The sequence below is a fragment of the Squalius cephalus genome, assembly GCF_949319135.1.
Source record: "Squalius cephalus genome assembly, chromosome: 8".
In the NCBI taxonomy this organism is placed as follows: domain Eukaryota; kingdom Metazoa; phylum Chordata; class Actinopteri; order Cypriniformes; family Leuciscidae; genus Squalius; species Squalius cephalus.
This window is the reverse complement of record NC_137129.1, coordinates 43,485,793-43,513,454: the sequence shown is the minus strand read 5'-3', so window position 1 is coordinate 43,513,454 and position 27,662 is coordinate 43,485,793. Positions and strand designations below refer to the sequence as shown.

Sequence of the window (27,662 nt, the reverse complement as noted above, 5' to 3'; positions counted from 1 at the left end):
AGGTTTTATTTCTCATATGTCTCTTGTCTATGTATTTAGCGTGAGTGGCATCGATGGTATGTCCTGATTGATATTTGTCATGTGGGGTATTTAAGTGATGTATTAATGGATATTTATATGGCTTTGAGGTTTGCTGTGCAATAAAATTATGCATGTTTGGTAATCACATGAACTGATTCAATGTATTTATTTAACAACTTTTGAAACCCTGTGCTGAATATAATGCTGTTCGTTGATGTCTTATTCTTTTCTAAGCTAACTTATTGCTGATTATCATTAATTGTACCTGCCATGATTGCATTCCCCCTAGGTTTTAATACTATGATTGTACAAAAATAAAATTGTTACATTTGTATCTGACTAATTTACTTGAGTGTTTCCTTGGTTATTGAGCCCACATTAAATATTTGGTCCAGTAGAGAACCTGTAAATCACCCTTATTGTTATTGGCTTTGTTACAATACTGCCTACAACATAGTGGAAGAGTTCATGTTGAGTATTGTTGGGATAGTTTTAGGTTTATGGTCTTTGTTTTCTTTCAGTTGTATTCCACTCTTGCACTTGCATTTGTGTTTGTACATTTTTGACGTCCAGTGGTAAATATATTCTATTTCAAGCATTTATGAAATTAACATATCAACCTCAAATACAATATTATTAAAAGTAGCCTAAAATAATGTGTTTATCAATGTCTCTCCAGATTTGTCCTTTTGGAAGATCTTCTGATGGGAGAAAACATAATTCTGAACTGCAGAATGAGAAACAGATATGAAGTCGCATAGCAATTATTGCATATTCAATAGGAGACAATAAATAACTGTCACATGCTTGTCCTGTCTTGTGCTGCACATGGGTGTTTTTGTTATTTTGGGCCATGTGCTCATGTCATTGTCTGGTCCCTCCCCCTTGTTATCTGATTATTGTTTGAGTTCTTTCACCTGTTCCCCCTTGATTAGTTTCCCTTTATTAGTTCCCTCTTGCTTGCAGTCTGTGTCGATCGTTGTCTATGTTTCCCCTGTGTTATGTTCCTGATTTCTGCCTGCCTTGTTTTCCCCCACGGGGAGTTTTTGTTCGTAGTTGTATTTTGTTTATTATTTAATAAAATCCTTACCTGCACTTGGATCCGCACTTCACTTTTTTGACCAACCGTGACAGAACGATCGACCATAAAATGAGGATTCAGCGGAAGGATTCACTCCAGCCTCCTATTTCCTGCCCGCAATATGAGCGCATTGTAAAATTCAGCACTTTGAGTTCCCTTCGTCAGATGAGGACTGATGTGAGAGAGTTTTCCATGAAGTTCAGCACTGCTGCAGAAGGACTGGGGCTTGGTGTTGCGGCTCTTAAGGACTTGTTTAATTACGCCCTTGATGAACCCATCGACTTCCTTATAATGAGAGCGTTGGATCGTTTGACGTTTGAGGAATTTGTGAATTCCTTGGCGCGTCATGGTAATCCTCCTGCTAAGGAGGTTCCCGTAGTGGCTGCAGTTCCCCTGAAAGGGACAGTTGTTGCTGCATCTCCAGAGGAGGTCAGTCTTACGTCACCTCACCTTCGCAAGCGCAGGAGGAGGAAGGCTCCTGTTGCTTCACCTAATCCGGTGGTCCCAGTTCTGGTGGTCCCGAGTCCGGTGACTCCTAACACGGAGACCATCCCTGCCATCCCTGATGCACCGCCCAGGTATCTTGCTTTGCCTGCGCCGCCCGAGCTGCTCCCACTGCCTGCACCACCCCAGCAATCCATCACGTCTGCCGAGCCTGTGTCTTCGGACATGATGGTCGCCACAGAGACTGTTCACGTCACGTCTGCCGAGCCTGTGTCTTCGGACAAGATGGCCGCCACAGAGACTGTTCACGTCACGTCTGCCAAGCCTGTGTCTTCAGACAAGATGGCCGACGCCGAGCCTGTTCACGTTTCGCCTGCCGAGCTTGTGTCTTCGGACAGGATGGCCGCCGCCGAGTCTGTTCACGTCACGCCTGCCGAGCCTGTGTCTTCAGACAAGATTGCAGCCGCCGAGAGTGTTCACGTCACGTCTACCGAGCCTGTGTCTTCAGACAAGATGGCCGCCACCGAGAGTGTTCACGTCAGGTCTGCCGAGCCTGTGTCTTCAGACAAGATGGCCGCCGCCGAGAGTGTACAAGTCACGTCTGCCGAGCCTGTGTTCCCTGACAAGATGGCCGCTGTCGAGCCTGTGTCTGTTCCTGAACCTGAGCCGGTGGTGTCTGTCTGTTCCTGAACCTGAGCCGGTGGTGTCCGTTCCTGAACCTGAGCCGGTGGTGTCCGTTCCTGAACCTGAGCCGGTGGTGTCCGTTCCTGAACCTGAGCCGGTGGTGTCCGTTCCTGAACCTGAGCCGGTGGTGTCCGTTCCTGAACCTGAGCCGGTGGTGTCCGTTCCTGAACCTGAGCCGGTGGTGTCCGTTCCTGAACCTGAGCCGGTGGTGTCCGTTCCTGAACCTGAGCCGGTGGTGTTTGTTCCTGAACCTGAGCCGGTGGTGTCTGTTCCAGTTCCAGTTCCTGTTCCAGCTCCTGAGCCGGTGGTGCCTGTTCCAGCTCCTGAGCCGTTGGTGCCTGTTCCAGCTCCTGAGCCGTTGGTGTCTGTTCCTGTTCCTGAACCGTTGGTGTCTGTTCCAGTTCCTGAGCCGGTGGTGTCTGTTCCAGTTCCTGAGCCGGTGGTGTCTGTTCCAGTTCCTGAGCCGGTGGTGTCTGTTCCTGTTCCTGAGCCGGAGCCGGTGTCTGTTCCTGAGCCGGAGCCGGTGTCTGTTCCTGAGCCGGAGCCGGTGTCTGTTCCTGAGCCGGAGCCGGTGTCTGTTCCTGAGCCGGAGCCGGTGTCTGTTCCTGAGCCGGAGCCGGTGTCTGTTCCTGAGCCGGAGCCGGTGTCTGTTCCTGAGCCGGAGCCTGTTCCTGAGCCGGAGCCGGTGTCTGTTCCTGAGCCGGAGCCGGTGTCTGTTCCTGAGCCGGAGCCGGTGTCTGTTCCTGAGCCGGAGCCGGTGTCTGTTCCTGAGCCGGAGCCGGTGTCTGTTCCTGAGCCGGAGCCGGTGTCTGTTCCTGAGCCGGAGCCGGTGTCTGTTCCTGAGCCGGAGCCGGTGTCTGTTCCTGAGCCGGAGCCGGTGTCTGTTCCTGAGCCGGAGCCGGTGTCTGTTCCTGAGCCGGAGCCGGTGTCTGTTCCTGAGCCGGAGCCGGTGTCTGTTCCTGAGCCGGAGCCGGTGTCTGTTCCTGAGCCGGAGCCGGTGTCTGTTCCTGAGCCGGAGCCGGTGTCTGTTCCTGAGCCGGAGCCGGTGTCTGTTCCTGAGCCGGAGCCGGTGTCTGTTCCTGAGCCGGAGCCGGTGTCTGTTCCTGAGCCGGAGCCGGTGTCTGTTCCTGAGCCGGAGCCGGTGTCTGTTCCTGAGCCGGAGCCGGTGTCTGTTCCTGAGCCGGAGCCGGTGTCTGTTCCTGAGCCGGAGCCGGTGTCTGTTCCTGAGCCGGAGCCGGTGTCTGTTCCTGAGCCGGAGCCGGTGTCTGTTCCTGAGCCGGAGCCGGTGTCTGTTCCTGAGCCGGAGCCGGTGTCTGTTCCTGAGCCGGAGCCGGTGTCTGTTCCAGTGCCTGAGCCGTTGTCTCCGCCCTGGCCGCCCGAGGGGTCGTCTCCGCCCTGGCCGCCCGAGGGGTCGTCGCCGCCCTGTCCGCCCGAGGGGTCGTCGCCGCCCTGTCCGCCCGAGGGGTCGTCGCCGCCCTGTCCGCCCGAGGGGTCGTCGCCGCCCTGTCCGCCCGAGGGGTCGTCGCCGCCCTGGCCGCCCGAGGGGTCGTCGCCGCCCTGGCCGCCCGAGGGGTCGTCGCCGCCCTGGCCGCCCGAGGGGTCGTCTCCGCCCTGGCCGCCCGTTGGACTGTCTCCGCCCTGGTCTGTCCCTCCCGTCCCGCCCTGGTCTGTCCCTCCCGTCCCGCCCTGGTCTGTCCCTCCCGCCCCGCCCTGGTCTGTCCCTCCCGTCCCCCGCCCTGGTCTGATGGAGCGTCTGGTAGCCGCTCCGTAGGGAGGGGGTAATGTCACATGCTTGTCCTGTCTTGTGCTGCACATGGGTGTTTTTGTTATTTTGGGCCATGTGCTCATGTCATTGTCTGGTCCCTCCCCCTTGTTATCTGATTATTGTTTGAGTTCTTTCACCTGTTCCCCCTTGATTAGTTTCCCTTTATTAGTTCCCTCTTGCTTGCAGTCTGTGTCGATCGTTGTCTATGTTTCCCCTGTGTTATGTTCCTGATTTCTGCCTGCCTTGTTTTCCCCCACGGGGGAGTTTTTGTTCGTAGTTGTATTTTGTTTATTATTTAATAAAATCCTTACCTGCACTTGGATCCGCACTTCACTTTTTTGACCAACCGTGACAATAACTCAATTTGAAAGTTTATTAAATATAATTAACTTTATAATTGTAAATTGTTTTTATAGGCTATCAACAACACAACATTTACAGAAACATGACGGTCTCAGCGTATATTACAGATTATTTGTACCTACAGTATGAGTTTTATGCATGACCGACAGGGTATTTAAAGGGACAGTTCACCCAAAAATGTCTAACCAAACAGTTGATGGACCCCTTTGACTACCATAGTAGGAAAAAAAAATACTATGGAAGTCAATGGGGTCCATCAACTGTTTGGTTACAGACATTTTTCAAAATATCTTATTTTGTGTTCAGCAGAAAAAAAAAATTCATACAGGTTTGAAACAACTTGAGGGTAAGTAAATGATGACAGAATTTTCATTTTTGGGTGAACTATCCCTTTAACTTGTTATTGTAGGCCTACAAGCTAATATAAAGAAAATGTGTTAACCTGAAATGATGACTCAGAAAACTTTAAAATTTAAGAATTTTATTGAGTACAGACACTGAAGCCACAACCTGATTACAAAACTAAAACAAGTGACAAACGTTCATCAAATAGAATAGCGAATGTTAGCCTCGACTTTCTCGATTCCTCGACTTTGAATAGCATCAGAGTCAGGGACTCAAGCACAGGAATCGACTCTCAGTGTCGACTCTGTTGCTGTGTCGCTCACTTGTTTACTGTTTTTCTTATCCCTATATATAGTGCGTGGCAGTTGAGTGCACTAAAGAAGGAATAAGTGAGCGAAATGAAGCGAGGAATTTGGACACTGACATTGCGCTAGAGAAATGTTGTCACGTACATTTATCCTACATGCAGCTTACTTTAGAAATAGAACACCCCGATCTGCAGGCGACTCTGAATCTCCCACTCGATTTCAGCAAACCAGGTAAAGAGGTTAAAAACCCCAGAAAACTGCCCAAAATTGGGAAAAGCGAATCACAATATCACTGATCCAGAACCAGCGAAACAGACCGTTCATTTAAAATCAAAGTCAGAATATTAAAGTTTGAATATTGATTAAATGTAGAAATAGCAGCCTCAGGCTGGAAGGAGTCAATCCATCTAGTTATGTATCAAGGGCTAGGAGCTATTCCCCTTTTTCAATTAGACAGTTGGTTATCAAGTACAAGGTGCGCTTTTGCCTTCACCTCTTATCTAATACTTTCTACTGTCTGGGGTTCCCATCCATGAGGTCAGTCGTGCCTCCGGCTCCAGACCTCCCCTTCTTACACCAAATCTTTAGCCTGACGTCGTCATACTCATATTCTAGTCAGAATATGAGTCTGATACTGCTCCATTGAGCTTTGATTATGGGGCGTGTTTCAACCAAACCAGGAAGGAAAATGGCTCTGCACTCAATTGGATAGACCTACAACCAATCAGAGCAACTGAGTAAGTGACGTATGTTTTTCATTCATGTTTCCAATTGACAATTGCCTTGATCGCGGTTCTCTGTACCTCTTTTAAAATTAATGCGCTGTCGATATCTTCTATAACAGACGCGATGGCGGAATCTACACATGATCTTTCATAAAGTTTGGGAGGAGCACATTCAAATAATCAGTCCAATCAACTTGTCATCAAACACAATGTCTACCCTATCAGCATGAGAGGAAGCATATATATTCACTCTGTCAACTCGAACATTCCATGACAGTTTTCAGCATCCCTCCACTCACTCTCGGCTTGTTCTTCCACAGCCAGGAATACGGGGGGAGTACTCTGGGTTCGGGCCGAATACCGAGCCCACCCTCTCCTCAGACAGCACACCAAATATGCATTTATTCTTCTATTTGACTTATTTGTAAGTGTGAAATCTCAATTCTCCAGCGGCAGCCATCTTTGTTGTAAACAAACTCAACCTTTATTTTACTGTCTGTGAATTCAACCCAAGCGCTCGTTGGTGACAGATCGTTCAGACCGTTCATTCAAAATAAAAAGTCAGAATATTAAACTTTGAATATTTCAGATTGATTAAATGTAGAAATAGCAGTCACACATAATAATGTAAAAAAATAATAATAATTGCATCACAATAAGTGTATTGTGATTGTCACTAACATTTTAGTAACTAAACTGAATTTTATTAGGTTTTGTGACATGTTACAATGTTTACATGGTACAATTTCTGGTAAGCTACGCATTTTTATTATTTCAATTAAATTAAATTAAATTATTGTGATTTGATTTAATATTGACTCATTTGGATAAATATTAGGTAGGGGAGACCAGGGACAGTTGCAAAACTTTTTGCATTTCTCTCGGTTACTCAGAGACTATTTGGACTAGACCAACCAAATTTGTATATATTAAAGGGACACTATGCAAGTCTGAGTGTTTTTTCTCTACGAGCTCCCCCTAGTGTCTGGTAGTATAATGCTTTCAAACACTCTGTCGTAAAAACGAACTGTTGTCCCTCCCCCCTTGCCACGAGCAACCCAGCTGAGCAGAGGAACCGGCTATTTCAAAACCAGTTATGTCTACCGAGGCAAGTAAAGCAATACTTTTGTCACGTACTGCTCAGAGACACGAAGTAGGAGATCCAAATGCAGCTTTATTTTGTGGGGCAATCCAGAGGCGTAATCCAACATACAGGCTAGGGTCATACACAGGAAAGCAGTCCAAAACAAAGAAACAAACAAACAAACAAACAAACAAACAAACAGGGACCAGAGGCAAGAGAGTAATCCAGGGACCAGAGGCAAGAGAGTAATCCAGGAAACAGGGCAAGATATCCAAAAACAAGAAACAAGACAACCAGGGAAACGCTCAGAATAGCAGTGTAACACTTAACAAGACTTCGCGGTGAGTGAATGAATGAACAAGGTATATATAGACAGACTAACAGGATGATGAGACAGGTGAATGCAATCAGTGAATGAGGTACAGGTGAATGTGATCAGTGATAAGTGATGATGAGTCCGGGCAGTGAGTTATGGGAAATGTAGTTAGTGAGTGAATATGATAGTCTGATGTGGACTGCCCTCTGGTGGCTCACAAGGGCAGCTCCAGCTGGTGATCGTTACATAGCCCCTCCCCAAAGAGCGGCTTCCAGACGCTCCAAAACTGTCCAGGTGGGAGGTGGCCCGGAGGCGAATCCGGGGGCGGGATGGAGGGCCAGGTCCGTGGAGCGGAAGAGGACCTTGAGACTGTGGTAATACGGGAGGCCAGGATGGAGCAGGCAGTCCATCGGGCGGCCAGGGCGGAGACGTCCGTCCATCGGGCGGCCAGGGCGGAGACGACCGTCCATCGGGCGGCCAGGGCGGAGACGACCGTCCATCGGGCGGCCAGGGCGGAGACGACCGTCCATCGGGCGGCCAGGGCGGAGACGACCGTCCATCGGGCGGCCAGGGCGGAGACGACCGTCCATCGGGCGGCCAGGACGGAGACGACCCCTCGGGCGGCCAGGGCACAGGAACAGGCACCGGCTCCGGCTCAGGAACAGACACCGGCTCCGGCTCAGGAACAGACACCGGCTCCGGCTCAGGAACAGACACCGGCTCCGGCTCAGGAACAGACACCGGCTCCGGCTCAGGAACAGACACCGGCTCCGGCTCAGGAACAGACACCGGCTCCGGCTCAGGAACAGACGTGTCAGCGGCCATCTTGTCCGTAGAAACTGGCTCGGCGGAGACCATCTCGTCCTGAGACACTGGTTCGGTGGCGGAGGTCATCGTGTCCGGAGACACAGGCGTGGAGTCGGCCATCTTGTCCGAAGACACAGGCGTGGAGTCGGCCATCTTGTCCGAAGACACAGGCGTGGAGTCGGCCATCTTGTCCGAAGACACAGGCGTGGAGTCGGCCATCTTGTCCGAAGACACAGGCGTGGAGTCGGCCATCTTGTCTGTAGACACAGGCGTGGAGTCGGCCATCTTGTCCGAAGACACAGGCGTGGAGTCGACCATCTTGTCCGTAGACACAGGCGTGGAGTCGGCCATCTTGTCCGAAGACACAGGCGTGGAGTCGGCCATCTTGTCCGAAGACACAGGCGTGGAGTCGGCCATCTTGTCCGAAGACACAGGCGCAGAAAGAGGAAGAGGAACAGATTCAAGCTCAGTATCCGGATCAGTTTCAGGCTCAGGAACAGATTCAGTCTCGACGGGACGAGACACTTGACGGGCGGACGTGACGTGAAGCTCAGTCTCTGGATCGGCAGAAGTGACGTGAAGCTCAGTCTCTGGATCGGCAGAAGTGACGTGAAGCTCAGTCTCTGGATCGGCAGAAGTGACGTGAAGCTCAGTCTCTGGATCGGCAGAAGTGACGTGAAGCTCAGTCTCTGGATCGGCAGAAGTGACGTGAAGCTCAGTCTCTGGATCGGCAGAAGTGACGTGAAGCTCACTCTCTGGATCGGCAGAAGCGACGTGAACAGTCTCTGGATCAGCAGAAGCGACGTGAACAGTCTCTGGATCAGCAGAAGCGACGTGAACAGTCTCTGGATCAGCAGAAGCGACGTGAACAGTCTCTGCATCAGCAGAAGCGACATGAACAGTCTCTGGATCAGCAGAAGCGACGTGAACAGTCTCTGGATCAGCAGAAGCAACGTGAACAGTCTCTGGATCAGCAGAAGCGACGTGAACAGTCTCTGGATCAGCAGAAGCGCACTCTGAGCTTGACGGGACCAGCGGCGGCGAGGGCTTTGAGCTGGGTAGGACCAGCGGCGAAGAGGACTCTGAGCTGGTTAGGACCAGCGATGAAGAAGGCTTTGAGCTGGACAGAACCAGCGGCGAAGAGGGCTCTGAGCTGGGCGGGACCAGCGGCGAAGAGGGCTCTGAGCTGGACGGGACCAGCAGTGAAGGCTCTGTGCTGGACGGGACCAGCAGTGAAGGCTCTGTGCTGGACGGGACCAGCAGTGAAGAGGGCTCTGTGCTGAACGGGACCAGCGGTGAAGAGGGCTCTGTGCTGGACGGGACCAGCGGTGAAGAGGGCTCTGTGCTGGACGGGACCAGCGGTGAAGAGGGCTCTGTGCTGGACGGGACCAGCGGTGAAGAGGGCTCTGTGCTGGACGGGACCAGCGGTGAAGACTCTAGCTTGGCGGGCATGTCGCTTGCTGTCTTGGCTTCGGCATATCTGGCGTGAAGAGCAGGCTCGGCTGGACTGGCGTGAAGTGCAGGCTCGGCTGGACTGGCGTGAAGTGCAGGCTCGGCTGGACGGGGGTGCCACGGAAGGAAGCTCTCCAGACATCTGGAGAGTGCCTCTCTCCAATCCAGACCAGAGAGATCGGGGAGCTCCCTCGGGTCGACCTCCTTAGCCCCCAGCCGGTAACATAACTTAATAGCCTCGTCACCCAGAGAGCAAGAGGCAGCGAGAGGAAAAAACCCCCAGGTGTACTGGAACAGATCGAGGCTATCCAGGGCTAAGGCCGCGATCTGTCCAGCGAACTCCCGGCTCATGCTGGGAAGATCAGGTGAGATCCGTACTGCTGTATTACAGGAGGTCATAGAAGACTTCGCCACACTTCAGATCCAGCAGCTGTCACGTACTGCTCAGAGACACGAAGTAGGAGATCCAAATGCAGCTTTATTTTGTGGGGCAATCCAGAGGCGTAATCCAACATACAGGCTAGGGTCATACACAGGAAAGCAGTCCAAAACAAAGAAACAAACAAACAAACAAACAAACAAACAAACAGGGACCAGAGGCAAGAGAGTAATCCAGGGACCAGAGGCAAGAGAGTAATCCAGGAAACAGGGCAAGATATCCAAAAACAAGAAACAAGACAACCAGGGAAACGCTCAGAATAGCAGTGTAACACTTAACAAGACTTCGCGGTGAGTGAATGAATGAACAAGGTATATATAGACAGACTAACAGGATGATGAGACAGGTGAATGCAATCAGTGAATGAGGTACAGGTGAATGTGATCAGTGATAAGTGATGATGAGTCCGGGCAGTGAGTTATGGGAAATGTAGTTAGTGAGTGAATATGATAGTCTGATGTGGACTGCCCTCTGGTGGCTCACAAGGGCAGCTCCAGCTGGTGATCGTTACAACTTTCTTTCCAACTGATGGCGATTTTTTTATTTATTGTGTTGTCAAGCATACTAGTATTTTTACCCTTGAACGAACGATATGAACGAGGCGAACTACTGCTTTCGTGTTTGTTTGTTTGTTTGTTTTTGGGAGAATGGGCATGAGCATAAAAAATATATATATATCGGAGGCTAATATTTGTCTAAAGTTATATTAGCAAGGTCTATAAGTTCATCTGGTAGAATGATGGTTTACCTTTGCTTGTCTAAGAAAACATCAGAACGTTTTTTCTAGCTCGATCATGATATACAACATTTTGCGCGTCTGATATTGCCTACTATCAGACGCGTTGACTTAGTGACATAAAATAAAAGTGTAAGTTACACAAATAAAACCGACAGAGGAACGGCCAAACAACTACAGAAATCAAACGTGTTTGCTATGACAATGCTAACATCAAAGTTATAGTATCTAGCGTACTAGTAAGCCCCTAACAGACAGCGATCATAATAAAAACCTTTACAGACAATAGCAAACATCCTGAGGTCACAATTACTTGAAATTTAAATATTAAACACAGTTTATTCCAAAGATACTTAACTTACAAGTGCAACAGCAGGATCAGCATCCGTTTTGCAGGCTTCTGTTTCTCTCAGTTCTCACCATTCTGAAAAAGCCGGTCCGATATATTTACTCGAGTCTGACTTCTTGCTCGGTCAGTCTCCCGTTTCCTCTTTCGTTGGTCCTCCGACAAAGATTTCCTAGCTTTCTGCTTCTTTTTTACAGGCTCAGCCTCAGCCATAACTCAATCTATCGTTGCCCTTTGCTTATAGCTAGCCCGCCGGTGCTTGAATAGGGGCGTGTACGTGTGCAGTGCCGTCAAGCAATTCGTTACATCGCGAGACCTGATATCACGCGATACTTCCTGACACCGACCCGCGTCCCAAAGTTGCAAGTGAGTTTTTTCCGCTCTCGGGCACCAGGGGGGTGCGAAACCACCACCATTCAACCCGAAATAAGTAATATAACCATTCCACTGACTCCGAAGCTGTTCAGTTAAGGTTAAAAAGTTACCTAGAGCACCTTTAAACTTGCATCTGTCTGCTAATTACCCATACCATTTAAAGATGATTACGTTATGACATAATGTTCACAGTATTTATTTGAATGGAAGAAGCCAGATTGACCCCAACCAAGGTGGACGGTTAAGGGGACGGTTGCAGCACGTTAAAAATACCTTAAATTTCACTAATTAACTTTAGCTTTTTGTCTCAACAAGCATAGAATTCTGAAAATATTAACTGTTTTAGGCCTACTATAATATTATAGGATTATTTATTTATACAATAATATTATTGTAGCCTATTATTTATTTATTTAGTCATATTTATCATATAACAGTTATTGAGTTTTGTTTGTTTATGTGTAGAACATAGGCCTACATAGATTCAGTGTGCAGGTGTTACAGATGCTATTCAATCTCTTCATATTTCAGTGTCAGACAGGAAGAATTTAACAATTTGCAATGCAACAAACCTTTATTAAACATGCAATTTATAACTTGTTGCAACCGTCCCCAACCCTATCAGCCATGACAGAACATCATGCCTGCTAGACACACTGACTTTGACACATGCTAACCATGTCACTAAGAAGTCAACAAAACAGTCATTCAAACCAAATAAGTTTTGAATAATTCATACAAAATGTCAGGACAGTATGACAAAAAATATATCTCATGAAAAAATTTACTTTCATATCTCCAAAACAAGTTTTGTTCAATAAATGCAGCATCAGATGTTGAATATGCATTTTGTCTTCTTGGTGATGGGAGGGTCTAACTGTGCATACAGTATGAGTGTCATCACTCTAGCTTGTTTCTGATTGGAGAAAAATGACATGTTGCAACCATCCCCTGTTGCAACTGTCCCCGGTCTCCCCTACATCATAACACTCTTCCTGAGTAGAAGGAGTGTTGCTTGTTGGAGCTCAGCTGTGTGACGCTTTTGGTTTTGTTTTTACTCGTATCGCTAAACATGTTTACAAAATTTTTTTGACGCATGAAAACTCGACTCATACCGAATTTTTACCATGTAAGTTTTAAGCTGGGTAAATGTGTCCATTATTGTGATTATAATGATAATGATTATGATGTTTTTTATTAGTGTGGTTATTCGATTCAGATTAAAGTTTGATGTTTAATTTTGGACATTTGTATCATGCAAGATCCACATATTTACTGTAGACTAATTGAAAATGAATGTTTAGTAATATTTTACCGCTCAGGAAAGCGTTTTATTCCTGTATGAATGTGTTTGTGACGTGTCTGTGTGTGTCACATAAATCTTCTGTTTTCTCAACAGGTTTTTGAATCTTCTGTTGTTGCTGTTTTGCTTTATCAGTCATTGCGGTCAGTATAATTTTTCTTTGTAAATTGATTTCTAAAACTCATTTCGATGTTAGGTAGGAATTCTAGGTAGAAAGAATTTTATTCTGTCTATATTTGCAGGAACCACTCCTGTATCTGTGACGGGGGAAAAAGGAGGCAGCGTCACACTAACATGTGAATCTGAGGCCAGAGAGATAACTCGTATTGTTTTAAGCAGTCAGTCAAAAAACATTCCTGTCTGTGAGAAAGAAGAATGTGAGAGTGAAAACAGCCGAGTATTTAAAAAAGGATCATGTGACGTCGTCATCAAGGATCTGAGATTCAGTGACGCTGGGAAATACATTCTGAGAGTTTATTACACTAATCCTCAGGCAGAAGAGAAGCTACAAACCCTGGAATATCATCTTCATATTCATGGTAAAGTCAAAACTGATCAAACCATCAGCGTGTGCTTTCTGGATGTCCTGATAATGATAGCAATGCAAACCAGCAAAGATAGTAAATGCCATACATCCCATCAAATATCCAGATTAGTTGATTACCGTATGCTTTTCAGTAGCTAATTTTTTAAATGATTACATTTGATCTTCTTAGTAAATTGTGCTTATGGCATTGATTGACACCATTATTATAATAATTAATGTCTTTCTGTTTCTCCTCAGATGAGATCTCTGTGAAGAAAGGAGAGGATCTGGAGTTGGATGTTCTGTTGATCAACGCTGATAAAGTGGAGAGAAACTCTAGTGAAGGCTGGACAGAGGTGTGGACGAGAGGTCACGGGGTCAACAGTGATCGACTGACCGTCAGTGACGAGACTCTGATCATTAATGAGTTTACAGTCACTGACACTGGAACATACAGAGTTCTGGATTATGAAGGAGAAACCTTGATCACAGTCTCAGTCACAGGTAAGAGAAGATCAGTGGATGAGGAGAAATAATATTTATAATACATCATGAGCTTGGGTTTTTCTCTTTCAAACCAAAGCTAAACTGTATGACTAATATTTTCATATCTTGAACAGAATCCGTCTCAACAGGAGAACTCAAAGGTAACACAGAAGAACAGTGAAGTAATAGGCTGTTTTAGAGTTTATTTTATACAGTGAGTTTAAAAATGTAAAATTTGTGCTCTCTTCCCAGCTTCACCCCATCCTGATCGAGAAAGTTGGAGTTGGTCAGAGAATCTGTGTGTATTGTGACTACTGCATTTATTGCATATACAGTGATTATGGCACATCAAATTGGGTTGAGGGTTTGCTGGACTGCACTGATGAGGTATTTTCCTTGAGCGTCAAACAGATTCTGTCAACATATTTATCCATATACAGTACAGGCCAAAAGTTTGGACACATTACTATTTTTAATGTTTTTGAAAGAAGTTTCTTCTGCTCATCAAGCCTGAATTTATTTGATCAAAAATACAGAAAAAAATGTAATATTGTGATATATTATTACAATTTAAAATAATTGGTTTTCAATTTATTATACTTTAAATTATCATTTATTTCGGTGATGCAAAGCTGAATTTTCAGGATCATTACTCCAGTCTTCAGTGTCACATGTGACATCCAGTCAATCACATGATCCTTTAGAAATCATTCTAATGTTCTGATTTAGGCTACGTTTACACGGAAACGATCTGAAGAGAAAACGCAAAAGTGATCACATTTTATTCTGCGTTTAGACGAGCGTTATGGGGTGGAAATCTGCGTGCATACGGTGACGCAAAAGTGTGTGAAATTCAATGTAGTAGCCTATGCACTCCAGGCGGCTAGGTGGCAATGTGAAGCACTGATCGGTGCCTTCACTGTCTAGCAGACTTTTGCGTTTTTACCGTTTAGACGGAAACGCAACGATGGAGCGTTTTTAAGATTTCCACTCTGGAGGGTGGTTTCACTTTTTTGCGTTTTTAAGCCCCAAAAACGCCGTCGCCGTCTAAACGAAAGGCACATCTGATCAAATATTTTTACGTTTTCACCCGCGAGCGTTCTCGTGTAAACAGGGCCTTATTATGAGTGTTGGAAACAGTTCTGCTGCCTAATATATTCGATGAATAAAAGGTTAAAAAGAACTGCATTTATTCAAAATAAAACATTTTTTTTAAAATATAAATCTTCTTTATTATCACTTTTTTATCAATTTAACACATCCTTGCTGAATAAAATTATTGATTTATTTAAAAAAAAATAAAGAAAAAAATGACTGACCCCAAATTACTGACCAGTAGTGTATATTGTTGTTATAAAAGATTTCTATCTTGAAAACATTTGCTTCTTTTTTCTTCTTTTCTTTTTTCTTTTTCTTTTTTTTATTCATCAAAGTATCCTAAAAAAGTATCACAGGTTATGAAAAAATATTAAGCAGCAGAACTGTTTCCAACTTTGATAATGAATCATCATATTAGAATGATTTCTAAAGGATCATTTGATAGACTGGAGTAATGATCCTGAAAATTCAGCTTTGCATCACAGAAATAAATGATAATTTAAAGTATAATAAATTGAAAACCAATTATTTTAAATTGTAATAATATATCACAATATTACATTTTTTTTCTGTATTTTTGATCAAATAAATGCAGGCTTGATGAGCAGAAGAAACTTCTTTCAAAAACATTAAAAATAGTAATGTGTCCAAACTTTTGGCCTGTACTGTATATGTATATATACCAAAATTCTATAGGCCAGATTTACTAACAGCTTACTGCAGTGCAAACCCTTTTTTGGCTTTAAAAAAACCTACTGTCTGGATTTACTTTTCAGGCCCTGAAAAGATAGTATAGCTGAAAGCTTACCATTTCTAGTTCTTGAAATATTTTAGTAGAAAAAGTGTTAAGTAATAATAGTAAAAACACAACTGAAAGAATTATATATATACTGTATATAATTAGAACTCTTTTAAGATTTAATATCTTCTTAAATTTCTATTTGATCTTTATTTTCCTGTTTATCACTGAAGCTGCTTAATATTCAACAATATTGTTGATCTGACTGCTTTGAAACAATCTGTACTGTCAAAAGCTCTAGAAATAAATGTGACTTGACTATGGATTGAGGAAGGTTGGAATCCACAACACGACTAAACATTTTAAAACACCATGTGCATTGTTCCGAGCTCAACACACTCAGGCAGAAACTGTTATGTGGATACAGGATGAACCCAATTGCAGACGGTATACAACACTCAAGGTTTATTAATACACAGAAAACAAGGAAAACAAAACCCACAAGGGGGTAAAACAAGGACAAGTCTGATGAGGGAAGACCAAACTAGACTGACACTTGACAAACTAGACTAAACTAACAACAGAAACAGGATCAGTAAATCTCTAGACAAAACTCACAAGGTATGCACAGGTAAGAACACTCAGGTAGGAATCACAATGAACCAACACAGGACAGCAAACACAAGGGGATTAAATAGGGAGAAACTAATGATAACAGGTGACACAGGTAAAGCAATAATGACAAAACGAGGATAACAAGGGGGCGGGTCAAGAGAACGAGACAACACAAGCACATGGCCCAAACAAATGGCCATGTGCTTGTACACAAAACATGGGTCTGTCATGATCCTGCCTCAAGAATTAAAGAATGACAAGGACTAGATTGCAGAATCATGATAGAACCCCTCCCTTAAGGAGCGGCTTCCAGACGCTCCTCAAGGGAACAAACACGGGACATGACAGACTGTGACACAGACACAAACCAACAAAACATGACAAATAACAATAAAGGTAAACAAGAATATACAACAACAGGGTCCGGGTGACATAGCAAAAATAACAAGGGGGGGGGGGGGGAGGAGTCCATGGTGGATGGGTGGAACGGAGGTTTTAGGATGACGGGACGAAGGCTGGAGAAACACACGGCGGCTTGACAGGGGTGGAGACCACAACAGGAACAGAAACAGGGGGTACAGCGGGTGACAGGACAGGAATCATGACAGGGGGTACAGCAGGCAGCTGTGGAGCAGGAACAGGAACTGGGCTCTCAGAAGCGGCTTCAGAACCAGTACTGCCCGAAGCGGACTCAGAATCTACGCTCCTCATCTCCGATTCGGTAACAGCCTCTGATTCTGGAACAGAGCTCTCTGCAGCTGGCCTGGGATCAGCGCTCTCTGCAGCTGGCCTGGGCACAGGGTCTGGGGACAAGACAGGACTGACAGGGACTTCTAGAATCTTGACAAGACGGGATAAGTACTCTGACAGGGTTCTTGCAGCAGTGACGATCGGCATCTCTTGACTAGCTGAAACGGAGCGCAAAACAGCCTCAGCAGCTGAATCGGCTGCTGCCCTCTCTGCAGCACTCATGACTGCAGGCTCGGGAACAGCTCTCACTGCTGCAGACTCTGGAACCGCGCCTTCAGCAGCCGACTCAGGAACAGTACCTTCAGTTTCAGTGGGCTCTGAGACCGTGCTTTCAGTTTCAGCGGGCTCTTGGACAGCACCCTCAGCAGCAGCGGACTACGGGACAGCGCCATCAGTAGCAGCAGGCTCTAGGACAGCGCTTTCTGATGCAGCGGACTCTGGAACAGCGCTATCCGTAGCAGTAGACTCTGGGACAGCGCTTACAGTAGGAGCGAGCTCAGGGACAGACAGAGACAGAGGATTGGAAGCTCCCTTTCTCCTTGGCCGCGGAGCAGAGGCCATAGCCGGACTTGTGACTGGTTAGGGAAGCTCAACAGGAGCTGTGACTGGGGCATGGAGGACAGTCTCTGACAGGGCTGATTCCGTCGCAGAGGACTCTGATGCTGACTCCCATGAGGTCCACCTCCCTCGCTTGCCAAGGAGACTTTCGGGTACGGCTGATGCCTCAGGAGTGGAAGTGGAGCCAGCTTGATTCCCCTGGGTAACCACAGCCAGGACACGACCCTCCGGGATCACTGACAGCTTGGGTGATGGTGACGACAAGGTGGAACCCCGCGACTCCCTCTGCGACAAACAATCCACCATCTCACCAAACGGGCAGCAGACCAGCTTCTCCCGTTCTGCCAGGGGTGGAGGAGCGTTGAGACCCGCAATGAGGTAGCAGTTGAGGAGGATATCAGGTTGGAACAGCATCCTCTCATTCACGACCCGGGCATACTCCTTCAGGAAACGCTCTCCCTGGGCAGGAATCGGCAGCTTGCTATTCCTTGCATCGGAAATAGTCCTCAGCCACCATTGTGCAAGGTCGTCCGGGTTATGCTCAACAAAAGAGGACATACTGTCTGCTGGGTTCGATCTTGGTCGGTTCATTCTGTTATGTGGATACAGGATGAACCCAATTGCAGACGGTATACAACACTCAAGGTTTATTAATACACAGAAAACAAGGAAAACAAAACCCACAAGGGGGTAAAACAAGGACAAGTCTGACGAGGGAAGACTAAACTAGACTAGACTGACACTTGACAAACTAGACTAAACTAACAACAGAAACAGGATCAGTAAATCTCTAGACAAAACTCACAAGGTATGCACAGGTAAGATAACACTCAGGTAGGAATCACAATGAACCAACACAGGACAGCAAACACAAGGGGATTAAATAGGGAGAAACTAATGATGACACAGGTAAAGCAATAATGACAAAACTAGGATAACAAGGGGGCGGGTCAAGAGAACGAGACAACACAAGCACATGGCCCAAACAAATGGCCATGTGCTTGTACACAAAACATGGGTCTGTCATGATCCTGCCTCAAGAATTAAAGAATGACAAAGATTGACTAGATGGCAGAATCATGACAGAAACATGTCTTGTTACAAGAAAATGCAACCTAGGGTCTTTTTGTTAATCTACCCAGGGCAAACATTAGTTTAAAAGCATAATTAGAATGGAAACGCCACTTTTAAGTTTGACATTATTTTCACTTTCAGTCAAATTGCCTTTTGAATGGGAGTGAATGGGGCACTTCTATGATAGCATCAAAAATCGCTATTTTTAAAACACTAAGAAGGCTCGACACAACATGAAACTGTGCTTGAAGTATCACCAGAGGCTCTACACATGAACTCCAGCACTGAGAACAGTGTTCGTGTACACAGAGTTTACTAAAAAGAAAGATTTTGAACAACTCACTGTGTTTCCGTCCTCTGGCATTTTGTCAGTCAAAAATAGTCGATCTCCGTAACAGGGAGGAGAGCATAGATGGAAAGCTCTTAAAGCTTAGTTCCATATAAACTCACGGATAATTTGTTGTTTTGTCGTTTTGAGTATTGTTGGGATCATTTTAAATTTATGGTCCTTTCGTTTTCATTCAGTTGTTTTCTGTTGCTCAGTATTGCTTTGCTCAGGGTATAAGAGGGAAATGAACTGTTGATATGGTCACTTGATACAGTTTATTGTTCCCGTCTCTGTATTTAAATGCGTAACTTAATAAATAAGTGCCTGCTGTAACAGTTTTGTGCATCTTTCCGTTCATCACTGATGTTTCTCACCTTTCAGAATTGCAGCGTAAGCTTCCTGTCTGACATTACCTCCGAAAATATAGACTTCCTCCTTCAGTCGAAAACACATGTGCAGTAATGCAGTGACATGTAAACTGAGAAGAGACATCATTTGTGTTTATACATTTTTGTAAAGAACTTTTTATGTAATCTGGTCAAAATAATGAATTAATCTTCCAGAATAGAGCTTAACTTGTAATAAACCTGTTCTGATCATGATCTCACAAATCTACACACACTTATAGCCAAGTTTTGCTGCACCAAGTGTTTCTGCAAGCTAAATTAAACCACATATAACACATTTTTGAGATGTTAAAAGATGTGCACTGGTTGCAATGAAAACAACAGCATTCATAATGTGTATTATTAGGGGAAAAGTACAAAAACTAAAGTTGAACTGATAGAGACTATTATTCAATGCTTTATATTCCTCTGACGGAAGTGAAAACTCTGTGTGGTTTAAGTGTCTCTGCATTGATCTGAAACCTATTGTTTGGTCAACACCTTTACGAACAACAGACACAATGGAGAACGTCATTTTCTTCTGTGTATTTTCTTGTTGGATTATGCAAATCACATCCAGTGGTAAATATATTATATTCTATTCTATAATATTCTATTTCAAGCATTCATGAAATTAACATATCAACCTCAAATACAATAACCAAAGACATAGTCTAAAAGAATGTGTGTTTATCTATTTGTCAGCAGGAGGATCTTCTGATGTGAGAGTTCGGATGGGAGAAAACATCACTCTGAACTGCAGCATGAGAAACAGATATGAAGTCGCCTGGTATCATCTCAGATCTGAAGAGCTCGTTCTGCTGATTTCTGCTGAGAAGGACAAACTCGGGAGAAAACTCTTGACCAACTACAATCCAAACAGCAATCGCATGAAAATAACAGCAGACAGTTGGGTCACCAGAGTCTCTTTGACTATTTCTGGAGTAACAGAATCAGATTCAGGACTTTATTTCTGTGGAATAAAGTCTGACGCTCCAGAGATGTTCTTCGACAAACCCATCAGACTGGAGATTGAAGGTAACAGATGTCATTTTTCTCATCATATCTTCACAAACTAGTCAATGTAGGAGGGAGTGGGTAAGATGAGCCACTCAAGATGAGCTCTGAACATGATTTTTGTTTTAGTGGTTTGTGACTGAGAGCAGTACATGAGTACAGGGGCGTCGGACTGGGGGTAAACCAGTACTGATTACCAGGGCCCCAAAGGGAGAGAGGGCCCTTGAAAAGTCTGGAATATATTTTATGTTACCTGGATATTTTCATTTCCTAATTAAATTTCATAATGAATGTCAGATGAAATGTAAAATTAGTGTATTGGCTGAATAACTTTGTTGATTGACTGACTGGTCCCACCCCTTGCTAATGCGCCAAATGGTTTAGTCCATCTGCACATTTTGTTTATGTTAGGTATCTGGAGAGTTTATTGTTTATGAGCATCTGGAGGAGCGCAAACTTCTGCTGTAGAAATGTCTTTCTCAAAGCAAGGCAAATCAGGCCACCAAAATGAAAGGCACGACATTAGAAGGAAAGAAAACAAAATGAGGGGAAACAATTGGTAACTGACTTATTTTCAAAGAAAGGTGAGCACAATCTAGAACACGAAATCTGTAGTGCTAAACTGCTTGAATATCTCCGCGATCGTTAGTGCTAAAAATCAACTGAGACAACCCACTGAAAGAGCAGAACATACACTTTCAGATGATAATTTGGTTATATTTGTAATCTGAGGTAAAGGCTAAATAAATAAACTGTACACTAACAATGCTGTTTGCACAACACACCATTATAATAGCCTAAATTGAAACCTGTTTAATTTTAAATTAATAGGCTATAATATCTAAAATTAGCAATAATTAGCAATTATAGCCTACGTTGAGTGTTACAGTATATACAAAAAAATTGTAATATCATTTAGCTTAAACTTAGTAACCACAGTAAAGTAGGCTAGAGAATGTTGAAAGGAGGTTTGAAATGTGTGTGCACACATGACAAATTATCAGGCTACTCTAAGCATTTACAGTTAATAGTTATTACGCTATAAATATCTAGGTCTACAGATTCATGTGTGCAGAGGCCATATTATTATTATTATTTATTTTTTTGAGGAACATGGGGGCCCATCAGGACTGCCTATGCATAGGGCCCGGGATCTTGTGCTACGCCCCTGCATGAGTAGATATATAAACTTAGCACTAGACATTGCTTAACTAACCCAAATTTTACAGTTAATTGAGGCAATTAAAAAAATGGTCATAAAAACTAGTTAAAATTACAGAAGCAGGTTTTTGTGTGTGTGTTCATATATTTATGGATAAACATCATATATTCACAGGTCTTTTTGTAATAGAAGAGACAAAAACAGAAGTTGAAATCACAGGTAATGTTTTGCTTGTTATCTTGTTTGTTTAATTGATTTTTCTATTTGTTGTAACTGCTCTGCTGTGGAGATCTGGCACTAAATGTTGTATATGAATATGAATAACTCCTCTGTCTCTGTAGATGAGGTGACGGTGACGGAGCGTGTGTTGATGTTCGGTGGTGTTGGACTGGCTGTGTTTGTGTTTTTTCTGACTACAGTCATCGCAGGAGGAATCATTTACCATCGTGGACAGCAGAAAGGATGGAGAGCAGCAAAACGTGCATCTATAATGAGCTACAAATCAGCTATATGACACATTTATGTGCTTTATTTGACACCCTGACCTTTGCACTGCCACTAAAATAAGCATCGCTTTCGGGAAACACAAATGACAACAGACAACTTTGGCTCAGATGCTTTTCCTGTTTGTCAGATTTCACTTTAAAAGAACACTCCACCGTTTTTTGAAATAGGGCTTTTTCACCTTCTTTCCCACATTTAGATAGGTGGGCAAATGCATTTTTGTTTCAGTGCATGCGTTGTTTTAGTTTGACAGGGTCGGCGTGTTCCTTTAAGAACTGAGAACTGAAATGGAAAACTCAGAGAAACTGAGATGTTGTGGTAAAGGTCGCCTTTATTCAGCACCAGTGAAACTTGTGGTGATTATTCAGGTTTGTGTTATTCAGTAAATGTTCAGTTAAATTTCAAAGTGCTGTCTTTAATACAATGTTTGTTAATTCAATATCAATGAACAATATGCATGATAGACTTTTTGTAGAGAACGAGCCAATGTCTTTTTTTTTCAAAGCAAACAGTTTCTTAATGCAAACAAAAGCTTTAATATCATCAGACCAGCAGGACTCGTGATAAAAATGAACATTGTGTCTGGCTATATCTTTAGACATAATATATTTTTCTAGAGGAGCATTAATATGTACATATAAGCTGTTTTCAAGAGAAAATATAAATGTAAATCTCTTCTGTGTCACATAAAGCTTTAATAAAAAATTATTTAATAAAAATGTCAACAGATTTCAGAGAAAAGGTTTCTTATCATTGTTATGCAATGCAGAATAATGATTTCCTGTCTGACTGCGTTATGTTTATGCAACTAAAACCACAAAATATGAGGGAAGGGTGATAACAATATGCCATGCTGACTCTAGAAGGGCAAATAAAGTAGTGTGTGTGTATACTGCGGAAACCAGCGCCTTCCTCTGGTACGAGCGGTTTGGTCTCCTTTTATGCTCAAAGAAAGGGTTTGTGCCAATGACATTGGCAGCTTGAGATACAGGGGAGTGGCCAGACCCAGGCAGGACTCCACACTACACTCTAAACAATGCTGGGTTGTTTCAACCCATGTTTGGGTCAAAGGTGGACAAACCCAACATTTGGTTTAATTTTTCCCGAAAGCATCGTTAGCCAACTATGGTCGCAAGTTCAGTCGTTATCAGCAGTTCAACGGGTCAGTGTTTCCCGAAACCATCGTTCCAACGAGCATTCGCAAACATCATCGCAGAGTTGTGTGTTTGGAGCGACAGCTCTCAACATGACATGTGGACTCAATAAATCCTTGAGCAAAATAAGCAAGCTGACATTCAGTGCAATCTGTATCTTTTATTTAGAATACATACAAATATCATTTACATCTTTTAGTTTGTCAAGAGATTTAAAGCACAGTTTTTGAAGAGTGCGCATGTGTGAACGAGCTCTACTATGTAAGAACGAGTCTATGATTGAATCTGGAAATAAAGCAAAATAACTGAGGAAAATGAGAAATAGTCCTCAGATGCATGTCTGTAATTTATATCAAAACATCTAGCGTTAATTCGATCTCAAACAGTTTAATTAAAAGTAGTTATTACTCCACCACATGTATGACATCATTAACCAACATGGTTGAACGACCACTTTGCGACAATATGGTTTCGGGAAACAGTCGTGACTAGCTAGTTGATTTCTTCAACAATGCATCGTACAATGGTAGTGAAGCAGCGAGTTACGTCATTGTACGGGAAACGCAGCACAGTGCGCTATAAAGACAACGGCCAAGGCGATCAGTCGTATTATCAGCAGTGGTGCTCAAAGCGCCACCTATGGTAAACCTTGGAGATCAAGGACGCTGTCAAGTCAAGCTGTTCCAGTCAAGTCAAAATGGGTCTTGGAGACAATAAAACGGTGCAACTCACTTCAGTTCTCTCGCAGACTCCCCCGCTTCAGGGGTGTGACTTACACTATGGTCTCAGACTCTAATTCTCAGGTCCTCGAACCGGAGTGCAGGTTCAGCTAGAAGAAGACCCACAGCCCACAGCGAGACAGATTTCTACAGCCGTTCTCATCCACGAGACTTGCTCATCCACGAGAAGGATGGCGGCTTCAGGCCCGTCCTAGACTTGAAGGCCCACTTAAGTGCCTTGAAACGCGCAGCTTTGTTTGATGCGTTGACGTAATTTCCACTGAAACAGGTTTAAGACAGTTTACCTCACAGACTTCGAGTCGCACCATGGAAACGAATCCGAGCGCTGAGACGTTGGATTCAATCGTAACGTTAGAGGTGTAAATAAATTCTAGCCATTTCATTCTGAAAACGGAAAAAAAACTTGAGCGTTTGAGCAACTGAAAACACATTTCCAAACCATATTGCTCTGTGACGTGACACTGGTAGTGATGTCCGGTTTGTGAACGAATTGCTCTTTTGAACTGGTTGTTTTTTTGTGAACCGGTCGAACCAGTTCATCAAATCAAACTGAATCGCTCAAAACAGAGCTGATCCAGTTTTCTAAAGATTATGGAAAAAATCATACTTACTGTATATTATCATCACTTTTATATATACTTATATTGTCTACTATATAATATATACTTATATTATTATATTATCATCACTTTTAAAATCATCACTTATATTGAGGGAAATTCCCCCGCATACATTGCAAGTACAATCGCTACTTTAGCAAGTAGATTGCATGAGTAGGCTAGCCTAAATTAATCCACACAGATTATAAAATCAAATCAATAATTTTAAAACTTTCTCCAAGACGCAATTTCACAAACCGCTTGAGTGTTCAGCAGTGCTGCATCTTCTCTCTCTCCGTCTCTCAAAATGAGTTTAGGCGTTTAGGAGTCGGGACATGACGGAATTGTCACTTGCACAATCGGGCCAGCATTGCATCGTAACTAAAGTTGATTATGTTCACTTCTTTACGTCTTATCAGTTTAAACAATCAAACTGAGAGAGTTTATGGCTTCGGGAGGGGTGGATGTGCATGTGTCATTCAGAACACAAGACTCCAGTATATACTGTATATATGTTCCTGCAAAACAGAACATGACAAAATAATCGTTTTTACTCGATTGTACTATTTTGGTGATCGTTGGGAGTCGAAATCGAAATTCAGTTAATTGCACAGCCCTAGTTTCTCGCTTTTGGACGTGCCTGACAGTCACTCCGACACGAAATAAACAATATCCCGGAGTAAATGTTACCCCAGTAACTCCGACAGTTAACTGATGGAGCTGATGAGCACGAGCATGCGTTTACTGCCGAACACACAGTCAGGTACATGCTCGCTTCGGACAGGTGGTGTTTATAGCAGAGGGGGCGGAGCTTTAGATTCTAGAGAGCATTTGATTGGACAGGAGATGTGATGAGAAGCGGTGACGTCATAAAGATCCGTGATCCATTTTAGCAGAAGTGAGAGACTAAGTTTTGAATGCTTATCTCCTAAGTGCGAATTTTGTCATTGTTTTGGAACACACCAGCTTATTCATAACCTTAAGGCTAACATATTCATACTAAGAGCTAAAAAACTTACATTTTGATTTCAGGGGGCCTTTAAGATGTCTGAACAGCACTCGGGTGAAGCGGCCAGAATGTTAACGTTGAAACAAATCCTCTCGTAGATCTGATGCAGATCTTTTCCCTATGAGGTGAAAGGGAGTTTGCATCCTAAATTACCTCGACAATTGGTTGCTCTTAGCCCAATCAAAGGAGGAACTGTGAGTGCAGGTTGAGGAAGAGTGAGGAGGAAGAGAAGGATGAGAGTAACACAAATACACTTACACACTGTTGCCCACTTCTGCTGCGTGACGGCTTCTGTAAATGTGAAAGAAAAAAGATGAAATGTCTGGATGGAGGTTCCTTGTAATTTGCATTCTATTTGCACTATATATTTGTATTTACTCTACATTTAGACTGCACCTCATGCCATTTGTTGACTGTATCAGCATTTAGTTAAAGTTACCTAGATAAAGACGTGGTCTGGTAACTGAAAGATATCCAATCATAATTCATAAAAAAAGAATTACTGTTTCTAATAAATCCATCAACTATTTATTAAAGACAATAAGGAAAGTATTCACAGTATAGTGAGCTTGTATACATGCCAAACTGAGAAAGGCAGTTCATGATTTCAGTCTAGTTTATACTGACTCTGGTCTACATTAGTTTGCATTGACACTTGGATATAAAACAGTGTGTGTTTGATTTGTGAGTTCATGATCATAAATATCCAGGTTTCATACAAGTTAAGCTCTATGAACAGCTTCTGGGAGATACTTTTAATTAATGAAAAAGCTTTACTATATTTCATAAATCCACACAAATGTAACAGGGAAAAGAAATTAATTATTAATTGTGCCAAAATGTTTGTTGATGCTGTAAAATAATTCAAATATCTTTATTATTGGGGTGTATTTTCCCCCATTCTGTTCAGTTTAGTTTGTCTTCATGGACTTTCAGTTTTTTGTCATTCATTAGCCTACATGTGTTTCTTTGTCTTTGGCCCCGTTTACACATACATGGTTATTTTGAAAAACTGAGACATTTCCCTTCGTTTGTGCCCTTCGTTTACATGCAAAGTATTTTCGTTTTGGAAGTTTTTGGAAAACTTTGTTTTGCACGTTTGCATGTAAACTGGGAAAAACTGAGTTTTAGGCAGCCGACGTCACAGTCTGGGACAGAATTTGCCCCTGCGTCAAAAGTGCGACATATGTTTACATTTTCTTTTGGCTATGGTGATCATGGATCATGCGTTCAGAGTAGCAGTCGCATTTATGTTGATGCAAAAACATGCACCATGTTGAAGTAAATCATTGCTGTTGTTGCTATTTTCGAGATTCTGATTGGCTAATGTGGGATTGAGCTTGTCGTTACACTGCTACCTACAGGTTTGACATGCTCTTGACGGCATATATACACGGGTTCGTGTAAACGAACACTTTTCTGAAAACTGACAGGTGTGCTCTATGTTCTTTTTGAAAACGGAGAGGGTGAAATCTCCATTTATGAAAATATCCAGCCACGTGTAAACGTAGCCTACGTTTACCAGCCACGATATCATTCACCATGGACACTAATCATCACCACTGTTTGTCATTGTCTCATCACCACCATGTATTAGTTCCTCCTTTTCATCCAGATGTTGTCGGTTATTGTTTGTGCATCCAGTAATGTTTTAAGTTGCTGTTTACTTGAAGTTGCTGGTTGCAGCGGACTTTTACAGACTTTTCAAAGGCTTTTTTTTTTAGTTATCGTTACAAGTGATGTTGCTCGGACAAGTGATATACTTTCTTCTAGTTACTGGACGATAATTTGTTCTTCTGTACTACTTGTTTCGTTCTTCATTTATGTCTTTATCACTCGTTTCTCTTAATACTGGGGGTTGAGAGACATTGTTAAAAGGAAGGCTTTATTTTTATTCGCAAAACAACTTTATAATGATTTGTGGTTTGCTCATGGTTCTGAGAGATCTGCAGGGGTAACATCGTTAAAGAACACTTTTTCTGGAAATGTTCTGGAGGTATTTCCAGACCCTTTTGGTCATTTTTTATGTTTACTTGTTCTTGGAACAATTTATTTTTTATATTGGTTAATATTTATGGATACAACTTTAATACAGAAAATGACAAACTTTTTGAGTCTTTAGATGATAGATTTTCATACTGGTTTCAGAAGTATCCACAGGCGTTCTTACTGGTGGGTGGTGATTTTACTATTACTTTAAATGACTTGGTCGACAGATGGCCTCCTAAGCAGTCGGGATCTTCTTGTAATGCTTTGAAAACCTTTATGCAAAAATACAGTTTGGTTGATATTTGGAGGGAGATGCACCCAAATCAAAATACTT

The 27,662-nt window shown here is 43.5% G+C and overlaps 3 protein-coding genes and 1 long non-coding RNA gene across 9 annotated transcripts in view; 3 read left to right on the top strand and 1 right to left on the bottom strand.

The window, feature by feature from the left end:
* LOC307163780 overlaps positions 1-27,662 on the bottom strand; it is a 274,817-nt gene that overhangs the window by 56,061 nt on the left and 191,094 nt on the right. The gene's annotated exons all lie outside the window — the stretch shown is intronic.
* LOC307163660 (uncharacterized protein) overlaps positions 1-27,662 on the top strand; it is a 115,278-nt gene that overhangs the window by 58,818 nt on the left and 28,798 nt on the right. The window lies entirely within an intron of this gene.
* LOC307163746 (uncharacterized protein) lies at positions 12,330-19,092 on the top strand. The gene is made up of 6 exons (XM_079879968.1): positions 12,330-12,420; positions 12,691-12,737; positions 12,837-13,133; positions 13,379-13,624; positions 13,741-13,767; positions 13,859-19,092. Coding segments are annotated over exons 1-6 (678 nt in total). The 5' UTR covers positions 12,330-12,418; the 3' UTR covers positions 13,918-19,092.
* Positions 13,737-22,565, top strand: LOC307163756 (uncharacterized protein). Of its 3 annotated transcripts, none has more exons than XM_079879988.1 (4): positions 13,737-13,788; positions 19,860-20,192; positions 21,508-21,552; positions 21,675-22,560. In XM_079879988.1, exons 2-4 carry the CDS (start codon positions 19,889-19,891, stop codon positions 21,845-21,847), a joined length of 522 nt encoding a protein of 173 aa, XP_079736114.1. In that variant the 5' UTR covers positions 13,737-13,788; positions 19,860-19,888; the 3' UTR covers positions 21,848-22,560. The 3 variants fall into 3 exon arrangements, with proteins under 3 accessions (XP_079736114.1, XP_079736113.1, XP_079736112.1); XM_079879986.1 differs by lacking the exon at positions 13,737-13,788 and adding an exon at positions 19,600-19,736 and having other exon boundaries at positions 21,675-22,565; XM_079879987.1 differs by lacking the exons at positions 13,737-13,788; positions 21,508-21,552 and adding an exon at positions 19,594-19,736 and having other exon boundaries at positions 21,675-22,554.